This window comes from Nyctibius grandis, chromosome Z, assembly GCF_013368605.1.
Source record: "Nyctibius grandis isolate bNycGra1 chromosome Z, bNycGra1.pri, whole genome shotgun sequence".
Classification (NCBI taxonomy): Eukaryota; Metazoa; Chordata; class Aves; order Nyctibiiformes; family Nyctibiidae; genus Nyctibius; species Nyctibius grandis.
Window position 1 is genome coordinate 87836519 of NC_090695.1, and position 19603 is coordinate 87856121.

Sequence of the window (19603 nt, forward strand, 5' to 3'; positions counted from 1 at the left end):
ATTTACCTTCATTTTTTTCCAGTGCCAACAAGATAAAAAAGAGGGTTCAAAGCCATTGACTTTAATGCAGAAAAAGCATCGTGCTTTGGAAAGTATGAAAAGATGCTCCTGCATGAACAAGCCATTAATACTTTAGTTGGATGCTTTACATCAGCAACGAAGAGGGAAAAGTTTCCTAAACACTGTGCAAAAAATGTCACTTCAATGTGTAAGTGAACTGGCTTGTGTACGAGCATGATATAGATGAAGCAAGGAAAAATCAAATGAGAAAAATCACAGGAGAAAGGCACATGCAGAGGAAACTGAAAGCTCTAAAACAGATTTCAAAAGGCTGTCTCAGTACTGTGTAAATGTAAAAGAGAGACAAGATCATGGGTTTTGTAGGTGCAGTCAGATATACCTTTAAACAAATTACTTGGTCTTATCCAAATATCTAGTATCATCCAAAAGGTTCTCTCCTCTTATTAACATAACATTCATATCAAGAAATTGTGTTTGTTCAGCTCATTAGAATTTTTTCTTACAGTTATGAAACTCATTAGATTTATAATCATTCATTGCAATTATTCCATACTGTGATGAATGCTCTATTACATATACTGAATAATAATTCAGTACAGGTGCTTTGCTGTTTATAGGCTTAGTCTTAAAGAATAATAAATTCTGCAGAGGCTATACATGTGAAAGAAGTATTTCTGCCTTCATTTGTGTATGTCTTTTTACTTCAACAACCTCATGCAGACTCCATTGAGGCTTTCCCAGGAGCATCATCCTAAGATGAAACTTTCCCCCCAACCATACTTGCTTTTAGTCTAGATAACTTCAAAGAGATTTTTAGTGATACAGCAGATTGCTGTTGGTCTGGACTCTGGGTTCATCCCTTCTAATTCATCAAAACAGAGTTATGTAAGTTCATAACTAAAAAGATTATTCATCAAACTACTGCAGTTAGATGTAGATTACAAAATCAGGTCATGCTAGTTCCAGGCAATCACTCTTTACATTTCATTTCTTGGTGTTTCGTTCCAGTTTACCTGCAATGCACTTTATAAATTAGTAGAAGAAATTTCAACCTCAACATCATTCTTAGGGTTTTTTGGTTGGTTGAGGTTTTTTTTCTTTTTTTTCCCCATGTTTGTTTTGTTGGGTTTTTTTTTTTTACATCTGAACCTGTGACACAATGAAGTGAGACAAGGTAGCAAACATTTCTGGGACTAAACGAAACATACATTTTTCTGAAGAAATTAAGGGATTCCTTACAAGAGAAAATTAACATTTTAACAGTCATGGGTCGTTTAGAGTGCCTTCTAAAGGTACTGAAAAATACCACTGAAAAAAAGCCATAAACACATTCACGAGCCCCATGGTTTGTTCATTCAAAACTTTTTCTTATCTTCTGAAGCAATATCTGAGCAAGATGAACATGGCAGCAGATATTTCATGACAAGGTCTCATTCAGCTGGGTGCTATCTATATCTATTGCAATTCTATAAATTATTCATATGGAAGTTTTAATACTGAGTTTCACAGACAATTCATTTGTATTATTTTCAGCTACTAAAAATGGGTTAGAGATATAAGCATTCATCTGCTACCTAAATCCACAGGTCAAAGTGTAAATATATGATAAGATTTTTTCCTTCTTCCCTCCCATCCATTTGTTTTCTCCCTGATATTCTGAGACAAAGTGATGCATAAAAATACAGTACCTTTGGTATTTTTACGAGCTTTTCCTTGAATAGCTTCAAATGCTTTCCCTTCTATTTAATTTATTTTCTTTCCCTGTGATTTCATGCTTTTTGTTGGATAAGAAGTATCAAAAATGATGGAAGAGTAAGCACGAAGAAAATGCAAAGTGAAAAGAATGAAAACCTCAGTGATGCTCTGACAACATGTGGAGGGGTTAGCCCACAACTGAGAAAGACACCTCAGATCCTCCTTCAGGCTCCAGAAACATTTTCATCTTTAGTATGGGACAAATAATTCAACTTCTCTGATTCAATTTCCCCATCTAAAAATGGGTCAGAATTACAGCACCTAACACTTCTTAGTATTATTACACAAATAGAAAAATATTCTGTTCACAAAATAGTCACAAATAGAAAAACAAAGCAAAGATTTTAGCCAATTAATTACAACTGTTTAAAACAAGAGTATGTAATTACTTGAAACCTAGCTGTTATGGGTCATATATTCATTGCTTAGCAGAAGTAAGCAATGTTTCTTCCATAAGCCTCTCTAAATCCAACAGACCGATAATGATGACACTAGTTTCTCTCTATGGACACCAGACAAAATGCATCATTCATGATGATTACACCTCTTTCAGTCATGTAGTATTATAACAGGAATAAAATCCATGTGCTGGAAAGATTAACACACTCACTGTCTCCAGTATGAAAATTAGTGTGTTGTTTTTTATGGAAAAGGTCATCACTATGCTAAGGTCCTGCACCTTGTCATTTAAACTGTCCTATTATACAGAAATTTACCATTCCTAGTCTCAATGACATGCTATTAGCGACCTTAAGTGCATAGTTATTTTTCAGTAAGGCCCTCTTTTTCACTGACAGAAAAAAAGCAAAGTTAACAGACGTATCTATGTAAAAAAGAATATCAAAATTATTATGTAACACACACCATATTCCAATCTGATGGAGGATTTTAGTCAGTCATAATACAGAAATTTTTTTAACCACCACATTTTTATTTGCATGCACACGTGAAAGGCTTGAAGTTTCACTGTGGCAAAGAAACATTTCTGCAACCAAAATGTAGTTCAAGCCCTATGTGGAGAACAAGTCATTATTACTGTCTACAAATATATCAAAGATGTGCAGTAAGTTTTCTTCTTCTGCAGGGCAGAAGCACCAAGAGGACCTACAATTCTTCTATTTATGTGTTAGAATGAAAAATAGCTGTTTGAAATCCAATAAAACCAGTCACCCTACTTCAATTCCATAAACATTCTTTTACCAGAAGTTTAAATTAATCCATCCTAGATTAGAGATCACTCACACCAGTTCAGAACTGAGCTAAACACTTAAACAGCAAAACAGTCATGCTGAAAAATAACTCATCTACCAACTAAAAACTCCTCAGGAATTGCTCAAAGGCAAAAATAAAAAAAAAAAAAGAAAATAAATAAATTTAGAAACACTGTCTAACTTTAAGGCCATCGTTACTTCGTGAGGTATATGAAAACACTTTCTGAAAATAGATGCAAACATCCTTGGCGGTGAGGTGGAAGAGAATTCCTGTCTCAGCATCGAGAAATAATTTTACTCATTTGTTTTGCATTTGTTTAGTTTTTTTTAAAGACAGCAAAACAACAGTAGTAAAAGGCTCAGAGCTACTAAAACTGCATTAACTGTGCATACATAGAGAAGGAAAAGAAGGAAAAGAAGGAAAAGAAGGAAAAGAAGGAAAAGAAGGAAAAGAAGGAAAAGAAGGAAAAGAAGGGAAGAGAAGGGAAGAGAAGGGAAGAGAAGGGAAGAGAAGGGAAGAGAAGGGAAGAGAAGGGAAGAGAAGAGAAGAGAAGAGAAGAGAAGAGAAGAGAAGAGAAGAGAAGAGAAGAGAAGAGAAGAGAAGGAGAAAAGGAGAAAAGGAGAAAAGGAGAAAAGGAGAAAAGGAGAAAAGGAGAAAAAAAGGAGAAAAGGAGAAAAGGAGAAAAGGAGAAAAGGAGAAAAGGAGAAAAGGAGAAAAGGAGAAAAGGAGAAAAGGAGAAAAGAAAAAGAAGATTGGTCCCTACCATCTCCAACAAACTGAAGGAGGGCTAGATCAATTTGTCTCTTCCAAGGTGATCCTTTCTGAAGTGCTATTCCATAGCCCGTAGTGGCAAAGATGTATCCACTCCCTATGGTGACAAGTTTGCAGCCTTCATCTCTTCCAGCCTTGTAATTCAGCACTGCTGCATCATAGATGAAAGCATCCAACTTTCTGAAATAAAAGAAAACATTTTACAAGCCAAATCATTAGGGACAGCTGTTGTCAGACTTCTTTTGTCCTTGATGTTAGGACCCTGTTGGATTCTTTGATATCGTTAATTACATATCCTGCTCTGCTGTATCTAAAATTAACAAAAGGCATCTATTTTAGTGAGGGGAAAGTAGGACACATAGTTTTGCATTTCTATTTTAAAGGGTGCTATTAAAAAATACCGAGTAGGAGAAACCAAGCTACAAAATGTCTTGCCCTGTTATCTTTATATCTTTCCTCTCAAAATGGATAACAAATATCTTGAGATGCAAAATTATCTCCAAAACCAACAAAAATGACAATAGAGAATTTAGAATTGCACCAGTAATAACCAATCACCTTATTTAAAATATTGAATGAGACTGAAAATGTGACTTCACCGGTTTTCCACACATACTCTTATTTCTCCTTCCAAAAATAAACAATGAAGGTAGAGGTTAAGTCCTTGCAAAGACAGAGGAAGGTATTGAAGCATATCTGATATAGCTATCTAAATACTGCTTAAAAAATATTAAAAAATTTCTTTATGATTTGCAGTTCTAAACATATCATTTGTGTACCTGGAGCACAGCAGGAGTAAAGGAATTTGTTGTGGGAAATTTCAAGCCTTTCAGCCCCTCTACCTAAAAATGTAAGAATGGGATAATGGCATTCTCTAAGGTATACAGGGAACACAACAAAAGAGAGGAAAACAAAATCAGTAAGGAAAGGAAAAGCAGCAGTATCCTTCAGGGATAACTTTTAAGGAGTACTGTAAAGCAAGAGTTAGAAGAGACAGGTGCACGGATATTTCACAAATAAAGCCAGTAAAAGTGCATATACAAGAAGAGGAGGCCACTTGGAAGGACAATCACTTGCCAGCAGTAGACCTTAATCAAAGAAATTACGTTCTTATACCTACAGAAATTCATATGCAATTTTTAAAAGGAAAAAGATAAAACTTCAGTTTGTTTTGTATTGCTGCCCTCATCTGCAGCCAAAACCTTTCATTTAAGATTTCTACCACTTGCACAAGACTAGCAGAATACAGATGCAATAGGAAAAAACTATAATCTCAGCCCAAATCCCACCTAAATGACACACTAAACCAAAGTTATTACCTCCCCCAGTAACACACTCTTCCTTTTCAACACCCTTGCCCATCCCACAGGAGTCAGAGGAATGGGGAGGACACAGCTACACAGTTGGCTTCACAGGCTGGTGTAGGAGAAGTCTTCACCCTGCCACCCTCACTGGCACTGCAGCTCCCAGGCACTGCCTGCTGTGCCTTTGAAGGGCCACAGTGCATTACTGTGGAGCGCTGCTAAAATTTTCTGATGGGATGCAAATGACAGAGGCTGGCAAAATGCTTGTCGTAAACAGCTGGGACCTGTCTTCGTGGAAGGGGAATTATAATGGTTGGACTTGATGATCTTAATGGTCTTTTCTAACCAAAACAATTCTATGATTCTATGATTAAAACAAATTAATTGTGGCACGAACAGGTAAAAAAGCATCAATTTCAATTATATCAGTATGTACCAGTTGTGAATTCTGTTGCCATTGAAGTTTTGGAATCACACTTACCACTAGCTTAAATCAGTTTATGTTGATAAAAGATTTTTATTTATATCCACAGAACAGAGAAAGACCTAGGCATATCAGATTTCGGCTACTGACAGAAAAAAAAACACTTTCATGCATAACATAATTCAATGTTTGTTCTTAAATAATCAATCAACAGATTCATACAGAATCCCAACTTTTGTGGAACTCTAGATCAGATGGCAAAAATGTGGCAATAAAAATACCCCTATCCATCTCATGTTAAATCAAGAGAAATTCGAGGAGAAAGTGAGGTTGTTGGATTTTGTCTGCTGTCATGAAACAGTGAAGTTCCTGTCACTATTTTCCACTCTTTATTGCTTTCCTTCAAGGATACTTACCCCAACAGTCACCATTCAAGTCATCAAACTGGAATTTAGTGAAGTGGTTAATTTAAAGAAAGTACAGGTGGCTCATGCAACCATTAAAAGAAATTAGCTGCACCATCATTTTCTTTGTTTTTCCACTCTTCCCTAAAATTCATTCGGTGCAATCCTCAGCTTAAAAATCAGCATAGCTCCATCAATGCTAGAAGTCTGACTTCTCCTTCCTTTAAATGGGTAATTTAACATGGAGAAAACAATTGCTAAACATCTGGAAGGTGATGTGCCACAAAATCAATCCAGAAATAAGATATGGATGGCTACCTAGCACTGAGGGTAACTAAACTGGAAATAGCCAAGAGGCTGTTGGGGAGGAGGTGTTGGGGTACTGCCCAAGCTTGCAGTCTTCAACACAAGATCAGACATGCTAAATGACATGGTTTTGATTCAGTACTTAGGAGATAATCTTTGGTTTGTGTAGAGAGAAAGAACTAAAATCCATGTCTTTTGGGTAGGTGCACAAGGGAAAACAGAAAACTGTTTGCTGTGCCCTCAAAATACTTGTAACATTTCTTATCTACAGCAGATCAGAATCATCATAATCACCATAGTCGATACAATCCAATCTCATGCTTTTAGACCTCTGCAGTTATCTGTGGGGCATGAAGAGTAATTCCCTTCTCAGTAGATGGCTTCAGCTCAGGCAAGGGGTTGGAAAGTAATACTCATCTCTGTAGGTACTGACAGTGCTGCAACAAACTGACTTAAGTTAAAATACACTCTGGAATTTGTCATCCGTTTATTCCAGGATTTATAGTTTTGCAGTGTAAGCATATAAAACACATGCTGGTAAACACATAGAAAACATAAGGAGTCAGCTCTTCTTCTGTCAAAACAGCAGTCAGAAATACAGAGGAAAAAGATATCTTTTCTAAGACTCTAGGGCAAAAGCCTTGTGCTACCTCGGAAATCACGCTCTTCATATGCAGCTTGCCTCCTTAGTTATCGAGCAGTGTAGTAAAACCTTGGGACAGAAAGACAAGGCACAATCCCAGTTTCATTCACTCACTGTGGACCCTCTCCCCAGCTTCCCAAAGAGTCTGGCATCAGCTGCAGTGGGTACACACAAGGAAAGCAGGTTCTGAAGATGCAGAAGGCTTTACTTTTGAGGGTTTTCTCTATACTGCTTCTATAAGCTCACAATAAACCTCATTATGCAAATCTATTTAAAAACATGAGGTACGTTCTTGACAGATGCTGAGTGCTGAAAGTTTCTGCTATCAGTTGCTGCTCAATGTCCGAACTGTAAATCAAAAAGTTGATTGCCCTGAAAAGGTCTTCCTGTCTACAAATACAAACTCATATTCAGAATATATCTTCTCCATTTCCAACATAAATCTTATAACCTCTCAAGGCTTCATTATCTCTTCACCATGTGCTGATTACAGAAGTATGATTCCTTGCAAAGCAAAGCTTCAGAACATGAAGTACCCCTGCAGCATGGGCAGGGAGTAACAAGCCATGAAAGAAGCTCTCAGATGTTAGGGCAACCAACTCTTTCATCACCGGGGTTGAATTTCCTGACACCCTGACTTTTTAAGGACTTTCAGACAACTTTAAACATTCCTCAGTAAGAGTCTCCAAAAACGAGACAGCCAAATCTGGGCAAGTCCAAAAACTTGACCCTTTCCCAATTGTTTGCAAAGATGGCAGAGAGCAGTCTTCTCCAGAAGAAGACAAAGCAGGCATTTGCGCAGGGCAGCAGGCTGCTGGGGCTGCGGAGGACTTTCCTTCCTGCTACGTCTGTGTCAGGAAAGCTGCATCTGCTGTTTTGCTTGGCACTGATGGAAGAGCCAGGCTGCGTGCACAGCAGTGACTGCTGGATGCAGTAGCCCATCCTTGTCGTGCCATTCTCCAGGCAGGACTGGCAAGCCTGGATCTGTGCTCCATCTCACCCTTTTCTTTTTTCTCTTCCTTTTCTACAGACGGACTGGCAAGCCCCAGGATCTTTGTTCTCACAGCAGCAAAATTCTTCTGTGCTACAGAGCTGAGCAGCTTTGTATTGGTCTGAGCGCTGACCACTCTGCTTCCTAAGTTACATATTCACTGTAAAACAGCTTATGTGCACTGAGTACCGCACCTTACACCAAGAAAGGCTCAAAGCCTCTCGCAAACCTTAGTCATGTAAAAAAGAATCAATTAACTTGTCATTTCAGTGCAGCCACTTCAGCGGGCAAAAAGCTTGGTCACATTGTGTAGGTTTAAATAAACTGCTAAGAATTATTAGAAAGATGAAAGAAAACTACAGAAACTGGAACGCAGCAAGAAACGATTTATAACTGCCATGAACTAGCCAAAAGCGCCAGGCATCTTCAGTGAATGCAGAGGAGCAGGACTACAGTGTCATGACTCATCTGAGCAACGGGCAGGTTTGTAAACTTCCTCTGAACTACTGCAATAATCCTGGGTAGGAGAGAAAATAAACATTTTGGAATATTTATATGAGAGACTACAAAGGCAAACGTCCTTCGTTACCTAGCATGCACAAAGAAGAAAGGGGGTGGGTGAAATTTTAGCTCACACAGCATAGAACATCAGGTGTTATGAAATTATGAATTGGAACAGTTCTAAAAAAACCCAGAAGAGCATTACTGAATGTAATAATTTGAAATGGGAGATCAGTGAAAAACAAATGTGGACAGTCTCGTACCTAAAATTTATGAGTCACCAAGAAGTATAAGAGTTGAAAAATCAGAATAGCTATTACAAAAACCCATTCTCTAAAATGTTGCTGTAGACATTCAAAAATGCCTGTATAAAGAAAATTAAAGTTAGAGGAAAAGGTACAGAAAAGTAATTTCAGAAAAGCTGAAAACACTTCCCTATAATTTTCGCCATCTTTATTATTGGCACATACTTTTCACCAAATTACTACGATGAAAACTGAAAAGCAGGATTAGGAAAATGCCCCTTTATTAGTCATAGCTTCTTCCTCAACAACAGAAGTACAGTTCACTTGGAAAATATTACTTTGTTTCCTTAATCAACTACATGATCCTTCAGCAATTTTGCTTTCTTGATGGAAAGAAGAGGGAAAAAATCTAAATGGGCAATCTGCTCAGTAGTTCTGGAGACACAAACAGTAATCCGGCACACTACAAATCAGTCTCTTCCAGTTACTTTATGTCCTGCTATGACCCGTGCCATAGTATTCAGAAAACGAGAGGGATGCTTTTATGCAGTCCTGTTTATTCACATTCTTCTATTTTACTGTCAAGCTCTGGAGTCTATGGAATAAAGAATACTGCATTTCCACTGAGGATCAGAGAAACTGAAGCATGACTGAAGTCACTTCCCAGTCTGCAACCACTGCAGTAAATCCAAACAATATCCACAGCAGAATTAATGTCCTGCTAAAGTGGGTACCATTAGGCACAGTGTTCATCTGTCAGATCCAAGACATTAACTTCAGAATCCATTTTTCTCACTCTCATTTCTTTATGTTTTCTAACACCCCAAATATGTTCTTTTCACGGCCACACAAAAGCTTTGTATTACTACGAACACAGATTTGACTTGCACAAAACCAGAATGCATGCGCCATATGAAGTGCCCTATCGCCGCAATTTGCTTGCACTTCATTTTGCTGCAAACAGCTGTACCGCAATGACTTTTCTACATTATTTCTGATGAAGAGTACCTTTTAACTCAAATGTGTACCTTCTGGGGCTTGTTCTGAAAAATTAAAGGCCAATTACATATTTAAGAATAATTATTCATTATAAATTATATAAATGTTATTCTGAGGAAAGACAATGAAATCACATCTATTTTCGAAATTTGCCTAGGTGACTTAAAAACCTGAAATGTTATTCCTCAAATTTGGTTGTAAATAAATGCAAAAGAGACTACAAAGATTATTACATAGCAAGTGTCATAGCTGTTTATTAAGGCTCCAGTCATGTCTTTTGAAAGCATAATATTTGAAATTACTCTCTTATTACAAATGTCAGACTGCAAGTCAGTGAATCCTCAAACAGTATTTTTAACACCACCCTTACGCTCCCCTCTTCACCCCCTTACCATCAAGAACACTTTTACCTATTAAAGTTTTGTCTCCTAAACATAGTTTTTGGAGAGACACAGCTCATTTTCAAAACATTCTGCAAAAAAACACTATTTCCCATTTTTTTTGCTTTTAAAAAGTCTGCAGAATAGATGTCTTACATGACCCTTAAAGTAGCATTTATAATTTGACATTAGGCAAAAACCTGGTATCCACTTAAGGCTAGATTAAACATAAGCATATATTTTAAAGATCATCAATACTATTGCTGGGAATGCAGCAAGTGCAAAAACACTGGCTTTAAAATATGATGGATTTACATTAGAGATTTACAGACGTATTACAAATGTAATAATTTACATTTTACCCCTTATTTATCCACAGAACGGATAAAAGAGAGTATGTCAAGTAAGCACAATGAGAGACCCAACTGTGATTTGTACATCTCTCAAACCATGGGTCCAGGGGATCTAATGCCAAAAGGTCCCTATGGAATGACACAGCAATCAAAGGGCAAGAGGCTGCTCTGTAAACGAGGCTTCAATGAAAGTACTTTAAAGTGACACTTTGATATTGCTGGAGCAAGAGAAGCAGATATTTAACCTTTAGCATGAAGGACTGATGATTTCTTTTACCCAGGTTATCTGATGGCACTTCATCACCAGCAGTGACTTTATCTTATAGCACATATTCAAATAGCTCCACGCGGATGTTAAGTTCACATACACTGGATGGATTTCTTGACATCTTGACAATGCCAACTCATTAGGGGAAAATTTAACAACCACCCCCCCGCAACAATGCGGGTTAGCAAAGTTTAATCCAGTTAACTGATGAACTCATTAGCAGGGAACGAGCTTTCAACTTTTCTCCCAGCTCAAACTGTCCTCACTTCAATCTTCACACAAAGTGTAGACACAAAATTGGAAAGAGCAAGCTCTGACAGACATTAACACCATCGTGAGAGATTGTGGAGGCTTCACCTCCCCTGTCAGAGCAATCTCAGGCTGCCAGAAAAGCCGCTGTGAACCTTCCTGCATCACTTGGCTGTGGTTACCTGAACAGGCATATTCACTCCCCTCACTCACAGGGGCTCCCATTCACCACCCCTCTGTCCACCCACCTTCCCAGTCCCTGTAACATCTCCCTTAGCAACACAGTAATGGAAAATTTAGTGTGATTAATTTATGCAATGGAATAGTGTCCCACTTCAAGTCTCAGAAGCCAGGCAATGAAGTACTTGCAAAGCGTCAGTTTATCAAAACACAAAATTTGAAAAGCCGAGTAGGGGGAATATATTTTTAGATTAAAGGTTTTGTCCCAGTTACAATAGCATAATGAAGGATAAATTCAGCACATTTCACCAAGCACCTGATCTCATCCCCAAATCAAATGAATACTAAAACTTAGAATAGCTTCTTCTCAAAAGAAGAGGGGTTAGATGGGAGATAGCTACTTTCAGCTGCTCATTTTATTTCCAAGTATTTTATAATATTTAAAGACATTAGGGAGATAACTGCATTACCTAAAAAATGGTAATAGAGATAACCTGTTTTTCAAAAAAACAGAAGACCACCCAGGTACTGAGTAAAGGAATTAGAAATAAATTACTATAAATGATTTTTTTCCTAGAGGCAAGTTGCTATGGATCAGCTGAACAGGAGAGACTGGCTTTTTTTTCCTTTTGCGGGGGTGGGGGTGGAAGGCAGCACATATACCTTGTGGCCACGAAGAAATTCCTGAAAATGTGACCCAGCTTAAAAGGACATGATGATGTCTGCTTCTGTTTATAGATATCTTGAAACGATTGAGGTATGAGCTACCTCAGACATTTCAACGAGTGCCTTCTCAGATCCCAATAACCTTCTAAATGCCAATATTAGTATTTGCCTGTTCTTCAAAGCCTGTAAGAACCAACCTCCCCCAGAAGTCCCCTGGAACAGCACATTAAGTTCTGCCCAGTCCATTATTTATTTAGACTTTCCAACACACGTGGAAGAAATACAAGAATGTGAGAAAAACTGCATTTCTTGAAAGGACAGCAAGTGACAGGGAAACAGGGATCAGCCATCAGAAAAACTGGTGCCAGCAAATCCTGCCACAAATGGAGACGCCATAGGAAGTCTTCACCTCTGTGCTGCTGGCTCGGTGGCACTTTGTAGTCCAAACCCTGCACTCCACTCACTTCAGCAGCAACGCTAGCAGCAGAAGCAGGAAAGCTGTGCTGATTCAGGCACGCATTTCTTTTAAGCCATTAGAATTCAGAATTAGTACTTTAGTGAACAGATCCTCCAAAAAATCTGCCTAGATGGAACAGTAAATTTAAATGTTTTCATATCTCTGCAGCCTTTTGGCACAAATAGCAATTGCCCAGTTGCAAAACAGCTTTCCAGTTCCTAGCTTGGGTGACTAAAGTTGTAATATCAATTGAAAATCATTCCCCTCAGAGTGCAATACCAAAATGAATGTTAGAATGAACACTGAAATTAATATTAGATTGAAGTCCAAAAGAAAGGATCATAAAGTAAATTGAAATGAAGTTACCCCAGCCATCTGATGCCAAACTAAATCAAGTTATCGATTGCAGAAGTTGCCTGAACCCAGTAAACCAGGAGAGAAAATAGTGAGTGGGCCAAACTGTTTAGAAGAATTTCTTTTTTACAGAATGTCTGGAAGAAAATAATTACTGACATTATTAGCTCCTTCAGGTGGTTTTTTATGAAAGTGTATTTGAATTTGTACAATAATTTAGTACTTACTGTCAAAATTGATAGGGATAAATAGACATTCTGGAGCATGGCAAACATCTTGCTCTCCCAGGTAGTTTTGGATCTTTGTTCAGTGATGTTTGACTTACAAGTTTCCCCACAGGTATATATATTAGGAATATCCATACATGGGCAGTAGATCCTCTTTGGCTTAGACTTAGGCCCCGATTATCTATGACACTAGCAAACAATAGATGCTTAAGGAGGAATAAAAGACACAAGGCACGTATGGATGTTATTATCCCTGAATATATCTTCTTGGCTTCAGATGAATGGATATTTCATGAGCTACAGGCTGTATGAAGCTCCATTATGTTTAACAGCTGCCAAATCATTCACCTTCCACCAATTCCTTCAGTTTCTTTCTAAGCTTGTTTTAATTTTGGTATTCACAACACCTGATCTCCAGAATGTCACTATGCCAATTTAACTCCACAAATGCACTATCTGTCACTCATTACTGAACTTTACAAAGGTCTGGTGTCAAACAGGGAAAAGAGAGAGAGACACACACACTATGAGAGGGAGGAGAGAACAAAGAGGAGAGACCAACTGATGTTCACTTTCACTTAAACAAAACAAAAAAAAAAATCTTAAGTGGCCTACACTTGGGATTATTTTAACTTGTCAGCACTAGAGAGTACTACAGAACAACGATTTCTGAAAGTATTTTCCATCTCTATTCCTACTCCAGCTATGAGGCAGAAAGTATGCAGGCATAAAATATGATACTTTATACACAATTTACAGCAAAAGTTGCCTGAACTTATCAGTGCTTCAGATATGGTCTGGCTCGGTTTCAGATTTTATTTGACTGAGAAAAAATAAAGTTCAGTTCAGCTTTTTTCTAAGGAGTTCCCATGGTCCTGTCTCACAGCTCTATTGAATTTTTTATTTTGTCTTTCAGACCAGCTGCAGAAATGGATGCTTCTAAGTGTCAGCCACCAACACCGTCCAAAACAGCCTGACCATTAGTTACAAGTACCATTGACAGTGAATTATCTGAAATATTAATTTCTCATCTTATGTCACATTCACATTTTGGATTTATCACCCCCTGAAAGGAATGATCACCTGGCACAACAATTTGCCCTTTCAGGGTCTGACAAAAATCTTTTAAATTAATATCCTATAGATCTGATGAAAACACGGACAGTAATTTTCTTAAACATTTCTCCTTAATGAAACAATATTTAGAGATACAAATTGGATTCATCACTCAGTACTCTCCTTTAAAAAAAAAAAAAAAAAAAGGCTAATCCCTAACTTAAATTATAGGTTTTGTTGTAGTAACATCAGCTGCAGACTCAGGAAAATATTTTTCCAATCACATGTGAATAAAAAAGTTTCAGTTTCAATAGTTTTAACTGGTGAATTTTGATTATCCCAAAAGATGTCTAAGGCTTTCACAGTTTGAAAGACACTTTGAAAGAGGAGAACATCATTCCCTCTTCATTAAGATCAGTACACACTTCAACTACAGGCTGCTGCTTCAGTGACATATTAAAGATGTGACTGGAGCAAGGATCAACCATCTAAAAACTGGTTATTTCAGTTGCTGTATTTGATTTTTTAATCCTGTTTTTGAAGCTTGTGAAAAACACAAAACCCAAGCAGGCTAGGAATAGAGAGCTTTGATGAGCAGGCCACAAGAAAGCAGGAAAATACCATGTTCTTAGAATGATAGCTGGATATTAAGGATTTTATACATTATTTTTAAATTCAGTTGCATGAAGTAGTGCTTGTGCTAAAACTGTCTCCAGCACAGTTTCTCTCTTCATGAATCATAACAGGCATCAAGGAGGGCTGCAAGCCATAAATTATTACAGACTACAGATATCTCATGCCCACCGACCTTTCCCTTTCTCCCTTAAATACACTTGAGAGTGAACCATCTCTGGCAATTTCTTAAAAATTTGGTAAAAGAATTGCTATATGTACTGTAGCATTAAAAGTCTAAGAAAAGAGGGAATATTCTCAATTACAAATACTGTAAGGTGTTGTCAATCAGAAACAGCCAAAAAATATTGAGCCACTAGATTAAAAGTTTAAAAATTTATGTCTGCTGAACATTTCTTTGAGTTCCAGTTGCAAGCTGTTACTATCTGCCCACAAGAATGATGAAGAGCTTGTGCTCTTTATGAAAAATTAAAATATATCTTTTTTCTCCCAAACAGGTAATTTCTCTCATAGCTTTCCCTCCTCTTTTTAGGTGAAAATGTATTAACCACAGAAAGAATAAAAACTGGAAAGTTTTTCCTTTGACAACAATTTTTCTGCAAAAATAAATTGAAAATATTGCAAAAAATATTGATATTGTTTTTGCATACAAGTGAAGATGTCAGATGGCTGCCTGAAAGACAAGTTTGTTTTGTTTTTTTAATTTAGGCACACCACCACTTTAATTGACAGACCTAATTAACAGAAGGCCCTGCTGGGCACAATCTGAATTGTGTTCCGTCTGACAGAAAAAGAGCTGTTTGCCCCCGGGTTACGCTGTGCCACGCTGCAGAAGCTGCCAGCACAGCCTCTGACCAGTTTGTTCAGCAAATAACAGGGTGTGCAAAGCTGTGAAGTGGATTCATGAGCACTGTGAGCACAACAAAAATCCAATTCAGGCCAATAAACGCAGAGATTGAGAGTTAAAAGGGCACCAGAGCCTTCTAGGGTCTTTTCTCGCATTTTCTCTGCTTACTACCATTGGATTCTAAAACGAAATATTACTAATCATATCGCTGTTTTCACATGCGGCGTGTGCTTGCGGGGAGGAAATAACTTCTCATGGCATTCCCCCTGCTCAGTTAGATACTTCCAGGTGTTTCTTCCAGCATTATTATTTGTCATTAAAAATGCTGAGGAATAGAATCATCCCATGTTCCTGTCGCGGCTCAGGTCACGCCTGCAGGCCGGTAGCATCTCCTCGGGGGACAGCTCAAATTCGATAACCTGCCGCACCTGAGGCTGTACCCGCCGAGGCTCCGGCGGTGCAGAAATGCCACCACCGTGGCATTCCTTCCAAGCAGCTTCGTATTTCTGCCAGAATGCCACAGATGACTAGGGAACAAGGTGTTAAACTTGATGTGTATAAACTACCAAACATTGCAATCTTTAACAGGAAGGCAGATGGAGTCCCAAGTAAACTTTAGCATCAAATCCCTGAATATATAGTCACAGCTGTGGCTGTAGATAAAAACTGAAAACCTCTCACTACAGCGAGGGGGTCTGCAGCTGTACAACAAGGGGCTGCTTGCCTGTGGAATGAAAGGGATTCATCACAGCAGTTTCCTTGAAACAAGTTATATTCTCAGCTTTTTGCAATGAAACTGAAATAAAATCCTCACATCAATAGGCTGCCATAACACAGCATCAGTTAGACCATCTCTTTTCTTGAAACAAGATGTACACTGCATGATCCTCAGCTGCAGTCCTCATATCCAGGAAAATTAAGGAAGTGAAGAAAAAATTAGATGCATTCGTCAGTGACGGGCAATAGGCAAGTGAAAGTTTCCCATTTTATCTCTATAGTAAGAAGAGAGTCTCTCAATTAAATTTTCTAATTTCAGCTATTGGCAGTTAAATCCCAGACAATATTCCAGTGGAGATGTGCTGAGGCAAAGGTGAGAACATGAAACGCATTTCCAGTTTATTGACATTGCATTTTCTCCTCTTGACAGTTTTACAGCAGCAGAACGCTCATACACAGAGAAACACTTCATGCAAACTCACCAGCTACAAGCTGATACAACCTGTACCAGAGAATTAAAACAGGTACAGTTGTTTTGCTTGCAAAAAGATAGCATTCTGAAACTATAACCTCTTCTGGAAAAATATAGCAAGGCAAACAGAAGCAAACAAACTCAAAACAGTCACTGTAAACATAACACAATAATTAACTGCTTCCTATTCGAAGGCTTCCTCACTCTTCAAGAAGCAAAATCAATAGGATCCGTCTCTCTGGTACAGAGGGTTCTAGAAATGTAGATTAATTAAACACAGCATAGACAGAAATGCTTGCAATGCATTTTTAGAACTTTATTTGATCAATAAACATCTAAAGAACACAGAAGAGCCACCACTGCTCTAACAGAGCTGAACTTCCCCCACCAAGAATGTATTAGCTAATGTCTTCCAGACTTTACTCTTCTGAATAATACTCAGGAAAATAACCGCCATTTCTGTTTTCATTGAGGAAAAGGAACAAAAAACTCTGGAGGATTCCTGAGCTGCTCAGTGCTGCCTAAAGAGCAATCTGAAGCTCTGCAGGTAGCACAGCACACGTGGTTCAACGGATCCCTTATATGCATAAAATTCAGGGACAAACTAGCTTTTTTTTTTTTGACAAGCTTGTAAGACCGTGATTACTTTCAGTACTAAACTGCATCGAAGGAGGGACAATACTTTACCATTTTGAAAAATATTAAGTAGTATTTCTGTAACAAGATGCATAAATTTGCTCCCTTTTAACAGGCCTGGTTGCAAACATACTTTTAGTTATTAAATGGAGTACAGAAAGTTCTGCTGTTTGTTCAAATCATGTTTCAGCGGCTGAGAACTGTATCTATGAATCTCAGAAATAAGACTTTTGACAAGAGGTCAGGAACATAATTTATTTTATACACATTCCTATCCGTATTTCTGCCCTTGAGGTTTTTCCTGGCCACGTTAGCAACTGGACTCAGGTAGCTGATTTTTCACTTCTTGTGAGAAAGCAAGAAAAAAAAAAAACAGTATGTTTTTTAATTTGTTTTCAGAATGAGGAAAGGGACATGAGCATGTCTCCAACAAAAAAAGACATCTTAGAGAAATCTGTGCATCTGAAGCTTTATGCTTGTCTCCTTCCCACTTTCTCCTTCCAGTTCAACTCAATAACATTATGTATTAAACTTGATGCTCTCAAAGATCAAGATATTCCCAATACATCCCAAGAGGTCAATGCTAACTAAAGTTGATCTAAAGACTTAAGAGTATGAGATACAACAAAACCAGACCGAACTGTGACAAAAGACTACTTGATAGTTTGATTCTGTTTAGATCAGATGCCACATGTGCAGCATTATTCAGTCATTAAGTATTGCCTGATCACTGGTACTTTTTGCTCCACCTTAAAATTAGAATCAAACACTATATATAGGAAATTAAAGGGGACAAAATCTTATGTCTTCAATTAAGCAAAAGAGGTTTTAAAAGTGAGATTGGAAATACATATAAGGTTACACAAACATTCTTCAGGAATAACACAGGTACTATTTATTTTGACTCACAGCACCAGTATCAACCAGACAATCTTTGCAAGTCCTTCCCACGTCTATAGTCTATGAGTCTATAATTACCAGGTAGTTCATCTTCAAAAAACTCTGCAGAAGCAGCAAGCTTTACCATATGTAAGAAAAATGGCTTGTTGTATGCTACTAATGATTAGGATGAAAAAAAAGAAAATAGAAGTACAGGAATAGCTTTGACAAGAGATAAAGATGAAAACAGCCAAAATAGCTGTAATAAGGTAAGCAGGACACATACATACTGAGGAAAACAGAAATTGTATATTTGCTTGGAAGCAGAAGCAGTTTGAGGAAGAAGAGACAGGTCATCCTCAAGAAAGCAGTAGCAACATAAGCTCCATGGGGCAAGACGTATTAAAAAATCATGGGATCAAGCAAAGCAGGGAAGGAGAAAGTTTGATCAAGTCTAGATAAGGGTGAAAGGGCAAACTTTACATGGAAGAGAGAAAAATCTGGTCAAATAATTCATGAGGGAAAAAGGAAGAAGATACAGCATGGGTATATAAAAAATGAGAAAACAGTTATGTTAACTGAGGAACAGAACAGAAAATTTGGTAGAAAAAGTGAAAATGATGTTTTTGAAGAGTATGAGCCTGGAGAAAAAGAAGAGGCAAGCAATTGTAATACACTACAAAATACTTATTCATGCTTTTCTATTCTCCTCCCTACAGAGAATGCAAGTTAGTACAGTCCCATCTTATACAGTCTCATCTCTCTCATTCAGGACACTTTTAGCTCCAGAGATCCCTGAGGTGTCAGCCACAGGAACTGCATCACATCCTCAACAAACATCTTAGCAAAAAGGAAAAGCTGGGTGGGCTCAAGGTACAAGTGACAGGTGAGGATGACAGAGCCTGACTGGTTTGGTCACCTAAATGAAATCATCTTTCCAGAGAAAAACCACTCTGAGGCAAAAAGAAGGTACGCTCATGCTGCCTGATCTGTAACAGAGTTTACTGCCCACAATTACCACATTGATCGGGTCTTTGCGCAGTTCTTGCTCTGCAGAAACCGATGGCAGAAAATACGTAAGCCTGCTTGACACTACTTTCCTGCTGGAACGTCCAAACCTGTGATACAAGCAAACACAAAGTGACACGTCTATTGTGGGAAACTTCAGCAGCTGATGGCGTGCTGTTTAATCCTTCTGTAGGTGCCATGGGACAAAATACTAAGGAGCACAGCTGTATGTAGCAGTTACTTATATTGATCCGGAAAACACATGGCAGCTTATTTGCACCATCTGCTACAGAAATGTCAGTCAAAGGGAGCAAGGTAGACACCTAGGGGTGTCCACACTGAGAAATCACTTAGAAGAGGAAAGAAACACCAGCGGGGGAAAAAAGAAAAATCTATAAAAAATGAATAGCTTATGCTGTCAAAAGGAGTAAAGCTTTTGAGGAAGAGCAGCAGCCGGCACAAGAGCAGCCAGCCTGAGTTTTAGTCAATGTCCTGAACACCCCTGCAGTCAGGTAGCCCCCCTCTTTTCATGCTTAAGTGTCTGACAGGTGGCCTGATTTTAAAGCTAACAGCAGTTTTTCAGGGTTTTCAGTAACACAAATGGTTGCTGAAAAGTACAAGGAATGCACATTCCCTAAATAAACT

General features: G+C 38.1%; 1 protein-coding gene across 1 annotated transcript in view; it reads right to left on the reverse strand.

The window, feature by feature from the left end:
* Nucleotides 1-19603, reverse strand: part of GRIN2A (glutamate ionotropic receptor NMDA type subunit 2A) — a 182886-nt gene that overhangs the window by 14648 nt on the left and 148635 nt on the right. Inside the window, exon 11 of the mRNA XM_068422458.1 lies at nt 3752-3939. Coding sequence (XP_068278559.1) covers nt 3752-3939 — 188 coding nt within the window. The remainder of the gene's footprint in view (nt 1-3751; nt 3940-19603) is intronic.